This window comes from Moschus berezovskii, chromosome 12, assembly GCF_049115385.1.
Source record: "Moschus berezovskii isolate FMDL1 chromosome 12, NW_MosBer_1.0, whole genome shotgun sequence".
Lineage (NCBI taxonomy): Eukaryota > Metazoa > Chordata > Mammalia > Artiodactyla > Moschidae > Moschus > Moschus berezovskii.
This window is the reverse complement of record NC_142471.1, coordinates 68,162,794-68,175,059: the sequence shown is the minus strand read 5'-3', so window position 1 is coordinate 68,175,059 and position 12,266 is coordinate 68,162,794. Positions and strand designations below refer to the sequence as shown.

At 53.7% G+C, this 12,266-nt stretch overlaps 1 protein-coding gene across 4 annotated transcripts in view; it reads left to right on the top strand.

Moving 5' to 3' along the window:
• FBXW4 (F-box and WD repeat domain containing 4) overlaps window positions 1–12,266 on the top strand; it is a 108,916-nt gene that overhangs the window by 73,870 nt on the left and 22,780 nt on the right. Inside the window, exons 6-9 of one of the 4 annotated variants that reach the window (XM_088842278.1) lie at window positions 670–735; window positions 10,108–10,248; window positions 10,786–10,872; window positions 11,077–11,797. In XM_088842278.1, coding sequence (XP_088698404.1) covers window positions 670–735; window positions 10,108–10,248; window positions 10,786–10,872; window positions 11,077–11,089 — 307 coding nt within the window. In that variant the 3' untranslated portion in view covers window positions 11,090–11,797. Of the gene's footprint in view, window positions 1–669; window positions 736–10,107; window positions 10,249–10,730; window positions 10,873–11,076; window positions 11,798–12,266 lie in introns of those variants that run through there. The other 3 variants (XM_055424821.2, XM_088842277.1, XM_088842279.1) reach the window with 3 other exon arrangements.

Genomic DNA, 12,266 nt, shown 5'->3' with positions numbered 1-12,266 from the left:
TCTCTCTTGCCATGTCTTTGTCCTCTAAACTCTGACGTTCATCCCACTCCCACGGCAGTCCTGACTGCCTGGACCCTCACATTCCCTGCTTTCCCACCCTCACCTTTTCATGTCATTACCCACCCTGCATCGTTTGCCTTTTCTCACTTTGGTGCCTTTATACCTGCCCTGTGCTTGTATCATGTTACCATATTCCCCAGCGCTTAAAACCTTCAGTAAAGCCGCCCAGCCTCCCTCACCTCTGACCAGGGCATTAGCTTCCAGTGCCCAACAACCTATTACAGGGAGACCATTACTGTGGTGTGGCATCGTGAAGTTGGTGTTAATACAACTGAAGACCAACAGGCTTGCTCTCCCTTGGCCTCAGTTGCACATCTAGAGATCCATTCTTATGGTGGGCAGAGACCACCCAACCAGGTCTGAGCAGCAAACTCAGCTGCCATTGAACCTGTGGGTCCTCTGGCCAAGCAACTCTGGGAGGTTACAGCCATCACTCTGATTCCATATGGTTTCCCACAACTTCTCCGATGGCTCTACTGGCTGCTTCTCTCATCCTGGCTTAACCCCATGGTCCCCTGGAGAATAAGCACAGCACTTCCAATTGTGTAGCCATTTCCGCCACAAGTTCTGACAAGTCAGACCTGACTCTGCTCTCCTTTTGTTCGGCAGTTCCTTTGTGACAGGGACGGCTTGTTGTGGGCACTTCTCACCTTTAAGAATCTGGGACCTCAACAGGTAAGAGATTCCTAAGCCCACCATGGCTTCCAGGGTGGGTGGGGCTGGAGCAGCTGGGACGCCAAGGAAAGAGCTGCCCAAGCCAGCCCATTTCACTTGCCCAAGTGGTCCAGAAGGAGGTTGGAAGGACTATGCCCCACAACCCAACAGGCTCCACTGTGTCACCTTCTCACATAGGACCAATTGTTAGCTTATGGAAACTGTTGAAGTAATTTATAATAGGTACATAATTTCATGTAGAACTTATGATAACAGTTTGGATATGATACTTCTTCTCTAAGGAGTGCCTGACTATGTGGCTATAAAAAATTTTATCTATCCTCAGAGATGATTTTTCTAAAATAAAGAAATTTTGGAAGTGCCCACAGATCCTTAAGAAGAACAATACGGAACAGTTAAAATACACCCAGGTTTTATTTACAGTTCTCTGCCTTCCAGGCTTGACACGTTCCCATCTGATTACCTGCTATTCTGTGTGTTGTTTTTTTTAAACTTTTCATTTGAAATAATTATAGATTAATAGGAAGTTACAAAAGTAGGAAGGCAAGGTACCTGTGTAACATCTTCCGTAATATCAAACCTAGCCAGTTGGTAGGCACAGGTGGTGCAGTCCGCAGCCCTTTATCTGATTATTCTTAGTTTGTGTGTATAAGTCTCTTTGCAGTTTTATCCCATGTGTGGAATCATATAACTACTGCCACAATAAAGACACAGAACTGTGCTGCTCCATCAGCACAAGGACCCCTCCTGTACACCTTTACAGGCGCGCCCGTCCTCTGCCCCTCCCTCTTGCTGCTAACCCCTGGCAACCACTGAGGTGTTCTTCATCTCTATGATTTTGTTATTTTGAAGGTAGTATATAAATGAAATCATATATGTAGTATATATGTAATATGTAATCTTTGGAGGTTTTTTCTTTATGCTGCATAATTCCCTTGAGAGTCACAGAAGTTGTTGCATGCGTCAGAAGTGCTTTCTTCCTTCTTGCTCAGCAGTCGTCTCTGGTATGAATATACCAAAGTTTCTTTCCCCATCAATCAGCATTCACTCATTGAAGAACATTTGGGCTGTTCTGTTTTTTGACTGTTGAGGATCACACTATTGAACATTTGTGTATAGGCTTTTGTGTGGGCACACGTTCTCAGTTTTTTTGAATTACTGCCTGGGAATACAATTGCTAGGTCATTTGTTAAGTATGTGCTTAGTTTTTTTTTTACCTGCCAGCCTGTTTTCAGTATCTTACCACTTTATATTCTGACTCCAGTGTCTGAGAGATCTAGTTTCTACACATTTTCAACAGCATCTGGTAGTGTCACTATTTTTTATTTGAGTTATTTTAATGGATGTGTTATTTGTGGTTTTGATTCAAATGTCCCTAGTAGCTAATGATGTTGAATATCTTTTCATGTGCTTATTTGCCTTCTATATATTCTCTTTGGTGAAATGTCTGCTCATGTTTGCCTATTTCTAATTAGATAGTTTGCTTTTTCACTGATGAGGTCACAGAGATAGGCATTTCTGCTGAAAGTCAGTTTGATTTAGTCACATTGTTGGGTATGCTTGGCATCAATACTGACCCAGGCCTGGGATGGCAGACAAGCTGGGGCAGTGAGGGTGTGTATCACCCCACCGTGGTCCAGCTATATCTTGAAGGCTGAGTAACCTTTGAATGGCCTCCTCTGCCTGTGGTTGCCTTGGTGAGGGTATGCTGGGGTACAGATTAGTGGCCAGAATGGAGTTCTAAGGCACCAGTTCCTTCAACAGCATTCTCTTATGAAACCACTAGACCTCACTAACACTAAACACTGGCCTTTATAGAACCCAGAAAGGACCCAGGTGAGAATGGGTACAAGACAGCTATGGCCTCAGTTCTCACTGGAGCCAGTCAACAAATAGTCACTGCACCCTCTGGCCAGCCTGAGGCAAGGCTGCCCTGGGCATTGCTTGGATTCAACTACCTGCTCTCTGGCTCCCAGACTCCTCTCCTCACCACTGAGGAGCCAGGCCTCACTTAACCTCTTCCGTCCTCAGGGAAGCTTGAGGACCAGTGGTGCAGGGACTGAGGGGGAAGATGCCCTGATGGAGGCATCCACTTTTGGTGGGAGGAAATGGATGGACAGGACGACTGTCTGTAGCTGTCTTTCCCAAAGAAGCCCAAGCAGATAATAAAGCCATGTAGAAAATAGGATTAAGGTAATGAACAGGCAGGACAGAGTTTGATCTTTCAATAACGCTAAAGCCTGACTGACAGGCCAATCTGGAAGGTGGAGCAGCATCGCAGGCAGGACTCAGTGGCGGGGCGGTGCTCGGTGCTGGGTGGATTCTTTGCTTTTAACCTGTCACCGTTGAAACCTGAGGAGGGCCGGGATTTTCTCTTTTATGTGTGTGCTCAGCCTGGGGGGAGGTGCACTGGAGGGGAGTTTTGCTCAGAGCATGGCCCCTCCAGAGGCTGCCCTCAGGGTGGTGGTGGGGGCTGGGACACACCTCAGAGGCGTAGGCACCAGCTGGGCACCAGCGCGCCCTCGTCCATCTGTGTCGTAGGTATGGGTCCTCAGGCAGCCTAGGCTGCTTTTCAGTGTCTGAGGACCTCTTTCAAGGTCATCATGGCTCCCTTAAGCCCTCTGTGCCTCAGCATTCCTAGAGCCTCTATTCTTCCTCTGGCGGGGAGTGGGGCGGGGGCAAGGAAGCAAGGTGCTAGCTGGAGCACACCAGTCTGAGAGTGGCCGTGGGCACCGAGACATTGCCTGGATGGTGGGGAGCTTGGCTGTCCCCCACTCTTCCTCCTCTCCTGCCTCTCTCTTAGAGCTGTGGACCATGGGCTGGGCCCAGCGGCAGGGGATTTCTAACCTGTGTAAAGCAGATGGAAAGAAAGATGAGTCCTTCCCCCAGTTTGGATGTGCTAGAGTTCCTGTTTCCAAGGGTTGATGGTGTTCAGGCCATCCCTGGCCCCCAGGGGCTCTATCTTGACCCTGCCACTCACTCGCCACTGAGGTATCCCTAGTTAGGCCCTGTGGAACTGTGCCAAAGTCATCCTGTTCCTGACCTTGAGTCTGGAGGAACGAAGGCCCATCTAGTGTTCTCTGTCTGCATTTGTCAGGGCCCTTGGCTCTGCCCCAGGAATGGTGGTGTCTGTGTGGGGCACACCTCCTGCTGCTGGAAGACCCTGGGGGGGAGGTTTCTGACTGGCCTGACATCACACACAGATCTTCCCCTGGCTCTGCCCTTACTAAGGTGCGTTTGAGCTGGATCTGGCCTTGGTGCCCTGAGATGAGGCAGTGGGGACGTGGGCACCTGGATGGAGAGGCCTGAGGTCTCACTCAGCTCTGGAGATTTCCCAGGGGGCCAGCTGTAGCTCCAAGCCAACCAGGAAGTGCTGGGTAAAGAAGAAAGGAGGGGTGGGTTTTGGTGACTTGGCTCCTCCTAGGGTTTGAGGGTTTGAGTCCTTGGCTAGGTAGTGCACTGCTCTGTATGTGTGTGACTCACACCCCTCCATAATCCCACCTCATCTCCCCTTTGCCTTCTGGCCAGCATCATCCCTGGTGCCCCATGACTCCTCCATTTCCATCCTAAAGCCCGTAAGTCTTCTCTTTCTCAACAGAGGCAGGGGCAGAGAAGTTTCTCACATATTGTGACAGACACCATGTGTTTTTCCCTTGGGCTTTTGCTCTACTACCTGACCCCTGTGCCTGAAATACCCCTTCTCTGCCTACTGAAACACTGCTCATTCTTTAGCATGAATAGACCTCTACCATGAGGCACTCCCTGATCCTTACCCCTGTGGCTGGAGATGGTGACCCTTAGAGCATTCATAGGGCTACCCTGTTGGCCACCATGTGGCCTGGAACTTATCTTGGAACCCTGGACTGAACTTGGTAGATACACATCACAGCATCCTACAGCATTAGAATGACAAAGGGTGCCCGACTACACCCCTTTCTGTCTGCAGAAACAACGGGGTCCTGACTTCAGGCTGGGCCACTCTGAGGGCACCGTTAGTGCCCGTCCCACCCAGGTGTGGCTTTGTCTCTGCCCCTGACCCTCCACCTGGGGCAGCGGGCCTGGTCCTCGGTCAGGGCGATTATGGGAATTGCCCCTCTTTAAGTATGTGCCGTCTCCTTTGAAAGTATTACTGACAGCTTTTTTCATTTTCTTTTTTCTTTACCTCTTTAAGGAACCCTGTAATTTCTTTCTCTTTCTTTCTTTTTCCCCCCACCCCTTTCCTTTTTCTTTCTTGTCCCCTCTGTCCCCCTGAACTCTTTGAAATTGGCTCTCTGCCTGCTGACACCAAACTGATACTTTGCGTTTCACTTCTCCTTATCCCTTTATGGCAACAGATGTTGAAATTTTGTATCCTTTTATCTGCCCGGCTGCCCCTTCCTGTAATTATGGCCCTCTTGTTAGCAGTACAAAGTGGGCTGCCTGGCTGCCTGGCCTTTGAGCCATTGTGTCTGAACACGTGTGCGCAGGTGGTGCTGGAGCTATGCACGCGCACACACGTGCATGTGAGGGGCCTGTGCTTGGAAAGGGCCCTTCCCGCTCACTGGAGAGGGCTGGGGCTGGCGAAGCCTTAGGGGGCTTCTCCTGGCCTCCACAGTTCTGTCTGGGACCTCGGTTACAGAACTGAGGTTGCCTCTTCAAGTCTCTCACCCTCACCACCAGAGGGCTGGACAAGGACAGCCACTCCCGCCCTTCACGCCTCCAGCAGTGAGCACCTGGAGGCCTGTGGTGGTCAGCTTATTCCCTTCACATACCCACACCTCCCGCCAAAGCAGGTGGCCCAGCCCTGCACCTCTGCAGTTGTTGGTCCTTCACCTGTGCCATCTCCCATCTTCTGTCCCTTCCGGTCACTCACTGCAGAAATGTCCTTTTCTCTGTCCTCTTAGTAAACTCCCTTTTATCTCTCCCCTGGTACCAACCAAGCCACCCCTTGTATTGTCAGTTGGGTAGATGAGACTTCTTTCCCTCCATGGAGGAAGGGACCATGTCCCCCCCTGTCCAAGTCTCGGCTCACATCTCCCTGCAGTCTCCGTCAGGCACAATGACTTGTGTACAGAAGGTGCTTAGTAAATGACTGTTGATCAAAGAAAGGAAGAAAAGGAAGGAAAGGGTGGAAAGAAAAGAGAGCAGTGTCCTGTTTTCTCACTGATCACATTAGGCCCAGATTATATTACACCTTCAGGGGAAGCGACCTTTCTTTTCAGAAGCCATTGTTTTATTTTTGTGGTTGCACATACTGGGTGAGGTATCCTCACACCCAAACAGATGCAGGAATTAACACCCACAGAACCTCCGAGGACCTTTGTTCCGTCTAGTCAAAGCTATGGTTTTTCTAGTAGTCATGTATGGATGTGAGAGTTGGACTATAAAGAAAGCTGGGCGCCGAAGAATTGATGCTTTTGAACTGTGGTGTTGGAGGAGACTCTTGAGAGTCCCTGGGACTGCAAGGAGATCCAACCAGTCTATTCTAAAGGAGATCAGTCCTGGGTGTTCATTGGCAGGACTGATGCTGAAGCTGAAACTCCAATAGTTTGGCCACCTGATGCAAAAAACTGACTCACTGGAAAATACCCTGATACTGGGAAAGATTGAAGGCAGGAGAAGGGGACAGCAGAGGATGAGATGGTTGGATGGCATCACCAACTCAATGGACATGAGTTTGCGTAAACTCCGGGAGTTGGCGATGGACAGGGAGGCCTGGCATGCTGCAGTCCATGGGTTGCAAAGAGTCAGACACAACTGAGCGACTGAACTGAACCTCCAAGGAGCAGCATCAGGAACCCAGTGTGTTAAGAGTGGCTGGAGATGGTGTGGGAGCCATGGCATTCTTACGTGTGGGTGAGGCAGTAGAGCCTGGGTATCTTACCTCAGGGTGGTCAGCACAGGAGGACTTTGTATGGGCCACCAGGGAGGTGCGCAGAGGCGGGATGAGGGAGAACACAGAGGGAGTGAAGCAGGGCACCTGGCTTCCCTGGCCTGCAGGGCCCAGCCTGGGGTAGGGGGCCTTCCAGGGACTGCCTCCCTGTGCCCAACTCTGGCCTGGTGCTCAGGGCCTCTCCCAGACAGGGTATCTGATCTTCAAGGCTAGTAACTACTTCCAGACAGCTGTCCCAACAGAGATGGTGATGGGGGGGTGGTGCTATTAGTATCTTATTTAAATGTCCTCCTCCCTGTCAGGAAGTTCCTGTGGTCCCTCTTCCCTCCAGCTTCAGTGGAGCTGCCTGGGCAGCAGGATAGGTAGGGCCCTCATCTGAGCCCCACCACCTCAAAGTCTGGGATCCAGCCACACTCTGCTCTTTCTCCTGCCCAGGTACTCTGGGGCTCCTCTGGGAAGCTGCACACAGCCCAGCCTGGGGAACAGGTCTCCTTCAGGCAGCCCTCCCTGGCCTGTGTCTCATTCATCAGGCTCACAGGGGCGGCCCCATCTGTCTTTATCTTTCCCTGGGTCGAGAGAGAATTGCTGGAGTCAGGCTAGGGGGAGGCTCGGGTAGAGACCCCCCAGCCCTCAGTGGCTCCTGGCAGCCCCGGCTTTGTGCGCAGGAGCGGGAAGGGAAGGGACTTTTTGTCTGGTGTCTATAGTGCAGACCTGGCCCTTGCTCCTGTCTTGGCCTGAGGCTCTAAGCGGCAGCCCCTTTCCCACACAAGTTGTGCGACAGCCAAGGCTCTGCACCCCTCCCTCACGCCCCCCACAGTGAGAGGCCGAGAGGCATTCTTAACATTCTTTCCAGAGAAAAGGGGTGAAATGTCTGAATTTGGGGGTCACCACGTTATACAAATTGCAATCTAATCGTTTTTACAAGAACACACTTGCAGTAAGAAAAGGAGCCCGGGAGGAGGGGCCCAGGAGACAGACAGCTTGTTTTGTCCCCCTTCCCCCCAAAGTTTGGGGCTATTGTGGTGCTCATCTTGCTCCCTCCACCAGAGTGGTTGAGCTAGAGTTTTCTAGTTAAATTGGTCCTGTGGTGGGGGCCACGAAGGGCCCACGGTGCCATTTCTGTTTGTTTTCCCAAATCAAAGCCCCAGCAGGGCTTCTATGGCACCGCTGGGCTGCTATTTGAAGAGACAGGGCCATTTCCCAGAGCCTGGTGTGTCAGTTTATGCTCTGAACTTAACCTCAGGGGTACTGCACAACAGAGCCTGGAGGGTCCCAGGCCCAGAGGCAAAAGAAACTGTATCTTTTTATTGGCCCATTTAAAGTTTGTGTGGCCATTTCAGGGAGTCAGAGAACTAGTGTGGCAGAAACTCCTCAGGCTCTGACCAGGCCAGGCCGGCAGACAGGGGCTTTGGGGCCTTGTCCTGGTCTGCGGGGGCTGGTGCTCGCTCAGCCTTTGGGTCTCCCCAGAGGGTAGGGTTGGAGAAGGAAATGGCAACCCACTCCAGTATTCTTGCCTGGAGAATCCCGTGGAGGAGCCTGGTGGGCTGCTGTCCATGGGGTCGCACAGAGTTGGATGTGACTGAAGCGACTTAGCAGCAGCAGCAGAGGGTAGGGTTATGTGTTTCTTATTGCACAGGCTGGCAAGACACTTTCCAGTGGTGGCTGAGACACCACCCTGCCTGGGCAGGGCCCAGGTTGGCAACTCGGCGAGGGTGTGGTCATTCTGCTGCCGACCTTCTGTCCACGGGTGCCTGGCTCTCCTTCATTCCGAACCCTGGGACCAGGGGTGGGCAGGTAGAGCCACGCTGGGCTTCACGCCCCCCAATCTCCACTGCCTTTCATCTTCTATTTCAAACAGACAAACATGAAATTACGTCTATAGATTAAAGGGGAGAGCTCCTCAGTCATTCCTGAAGGCCTCACTAATGGAGGGGGCAGGGCCCCCAAATCTGGGAGGGAGAGCTGTGGAGCAAAGCAGCCGGGACCCAGTGGATGACAGAGACAGAAAGAATATGACCCCAGCCCCTCTGACCTGCCCAGGAGTGGTGAATCATGGCTGGTGGGCCTGCTTGGGCACTGAGGTCAGTGATCTCTAGGAGATGCTGACATGGGGAGAAGGCTTTCTGTCTGAGCCCTCAGCACACAGGAAGGAAGAGCAATTCCCCGGGAAGGAGGCTGGGGGCAGAAGTGCCAACTTAGGGCCTGCCCCCACCCTGCCCTGACTGGACAGCAATAGTGCTGCTCGCTGGGGGTCCCCTCACCACCCAGTGCTCACAAGGAAAGGCAGAGTTGGGCAGAAAAGAACCTGCGGTCGCCTCCTTTCCTCCTTCAGGGAAGGTGGTGGCTCCACTGAGGAGAAGGGAGGTTGAGGGTCGGGGTCTGTGAGGCGGGAGGACCGGAGCGAAGGCCCACATTCACACACGTGGCTCGTGGCCACTTTGGTGAAACCCAGTTGGCCAAGGCTGGGCTAGTGAGACCACAAAGTCTTCCCCACCTCATGCCAGGGCCTCTTACCTGCGTGTCCCTGTGTAGTGTCCACGGCCCAGTCTTTCCTGTCGTGCCATGCAGGAGAGCCCAGCGTGTCCTGAGTGAAGCTGAGGGGTTGGGCCTGGAGCATGCCCCCTTCTTCTTCATTCCCCCCATTCTGAAACTCACCGCTTCTACCCATCCCATAGCCACAGGGATTAGCGGGTATACTTGATGTTGAGGGGTAGTTGCTAGGGCCAGGAGGCCCCCCTAGGTGGTTGCTAGGGGTCTGGCATCAGGGCGAGAGGTCTGCCCACTGCCGCGGTCACGGAGGGAATTACACAGTCACAAAGAAATTGTTCTTCTCGGTAATCTGCTCTCGGCCACCGGGACGGGCAGGGGGGCAGGCTGGAGCCCAGCAGGCTGGGGGCTGTGATCACAGAGGCGTGCTAGCCCCAGGCCGGGGGCCAGCCGGGCCAGGAACACCAGGGACCGGCCTGCTAAGCTGCTTTCTCAGCGATTTCTCTCCCCAGACACAAAGGTGTTTACTTGTTTTAACATCTCCTGGGACTCCCCTTCTCCCTTTGTGTGGTCTTTATCCCCAATGAGGTTTGAGCCCCAGATTACAGGCAGGAATTAAGGCATTGGACTCAGGCAGCTCAGAACTGCATGACCTGCAGGATCAAGGCGTATAAAGTAACCAAATGTGTGTGTGTGTGAGGGGGGCCGACCCCTTCGGCAAGGCCCATTCATCGGCCCAAGGAGGAGTGGCTGGGTGGCGGGTAGCCAGTGTGCAGGTGTGATGGAGAGGCTGCTGATGGCTCACTGAGGCCTCAGCTGGGGGAGGGGCAAGGGCTGGGAACAGGGGAGAGGGCTGGAAGTCCAGAGCATCTCCTCCTTTGGCCCCCTTTCTACAAGGGTCTTAATTCTGGCTCAGGAAGGAGCCCAGGGACTGATGCCACTTGAAGGTTAAAAGCATGTGTGTGGGGCAAGGCAGGACAACCTCTCATCCCCTGTCCCACCTCTCTTCCCAGTGGGCAGCTGATGACGCACCTGGGCAGTGACTTTCCCCCAGGGGCTGGGGTGCTGGACGTCATGTATGAGTCCCCTTCCACGCTCCTGTCCTGTGGCTACGACACCTATGTTCGCTACTGGGACCTCCGAGCCAGTGCCCGGTGAGTGTGTGGGGCAGGACAACAGGCAGTGGGAACCCCACCCCTGTCCTGGCGCCCCAGGGAGAGGGACAGAGACCCCATAGCAGGGGCTGGGAGAGCAGCTGGCAAGGTCAGAGTGAGCTCAGACTCCCCACCTCGGCAGCCCTGGTCCCGTGGCCCAAGAGACTGTAGCCACCAGGCCCTGATAAGAGCCTTGGAAGCCAGCTGCCCCGGCTCTCTTGAGGCCTCCCTTGCCTCTGAAACCTGGTGACACACAGCAGCCACACGATGCACAAATGAGGCGTAAGCCTGCCTGGGCTCAGGGACTTGGGGAGAAAGAGATCTTTACTGAGGGGCTTTCCCCCATTCAGTGTGGTTTGAAAGGAATGTGGTAGTTTGGCATCTTTCTCCCAACCAGAATGGCTTCCTAAGGCCTCTGGGGAAGCTGAGGTGGTGGCAGAGGGCACCCCCAGACATCCCCTGCATCACCTCCTCCTGGACAGGAAGTGTGTCATGGAGTGGGAGGAGCCCCACGACAGCACCCTGTACTGCCTACAGACGGATGGGAACCACCTGCTGGCCACTGGCTCCTCCTACTATGGTGTCGTGCGACTGTGGGACCGCCGCCAAAGGGCCTGCCTCCATGTAAGTGTCCTGCCCACCACAGGCAGGCCTCGTGGATGCCAGGGCTCGTTCTCAGGGTCCGCACTGGGAGTGGGTGTGCCTGGAGAGGGTGGGAGGAAGCCTAGAGTATCCCCTGTCCCTTGGCACCAGGCCTGGGAATCCTGCATTTGGGCTCCCTCAGCTCCAAGTGGGGATGTTTTTGCCACTCTTGTCCCTCCCCTGCAGGCCTTCCCACTGACGTCGACACCCCTCAGCAGTCCTGTGTACTGCCTGCGCTTCACCACCAGACACCTCTATGCTGCACTGTCCTACAACCTCCATGTCCTGGACTTTCAAAACCCATGACAAGGCCAACCCAGCCTGTGGGCCAGGGAAGCCAGCTACTCAGGGACCTCTCCTGCATGGAGGGTTCAGTGATACCTCCTCCCCGGCCTCCCTGTGTTCCTAGACCTGTGACCACGGTGCTCAGGCACCTAAGATGAAGGCTGCTGACTCCTGGACACTGGGGTCACCCAGGGGTGCAGTCTCTCCCAGGAACCAGTTGGAGAGATGGGACCTACTGCTTCTCAGCTGAACTCAGCTGGGCCTTGCTTCCCTGTTGGCCAGAGCAAGAATCTGGCCTGGAGAGAGAGGCCCACCCTCTTCTTAGAGCCAGGCCAGCTTAGCACAAGTGTGAGGTGAGGTGTTCCAGGCTTCCCAGGTGGCCCCTTCCCTAGAAGGAAGGGGGAGGCTGCCAGTACCCTATGGTACCAGCCTCCACATCAGTCAGACCCCACCTTTGACCAAGGTCTTTGGCTGGAGTACTACGGCCTGGTCTTGCTTTGAAACCAAGAAAAGACAAAGGCAATCCCAAAATTCTGAATTCTGAGCCAGCCCAACCTCAGGCTAGCTGTTGAGACATTTACAATCTACAGTTTTGTAAAAATAAAGCTTGACTGTTCACTGATCTGGTACCTCACTGGTTAGCAAGACCACGGGGAGAAGGAACAATAGACTCAAACTTGGGGCTGAGCACACTAGGGAAGGGTGAGACCAGCCTCATGACTCAGTGTCTGAAAGAACAAAGGTTTCTTTTCTCCAGGAAGACCTTTCATTACCCCTCCACCCCTTTGGCCCTGGTGGTGGGGTGGGTGTCACCTGTGGGTTATGGTGGGGGGCCTGGAAAGGCTCCTGACGGCTGTCGGCCTGCAGTGACCACCTTCACCCAACTCCAGTGCTCTGCAAGCCTTATGCTGACTTTACACCCACAGTGTCTTAATATTCTGGGCTGCAAACAGGTTGGGGCCCAGCTCTGCCCTGCCGGCGTCAGGCTTCCCTGATCCTCCTTTCCATCTAAGACCCATACCTTTAAGTGGAAGGTTCTACATTGAAGGTCCAGATGCTAGCGAAGAAGGAAACGCCATCACCAGCCCCCT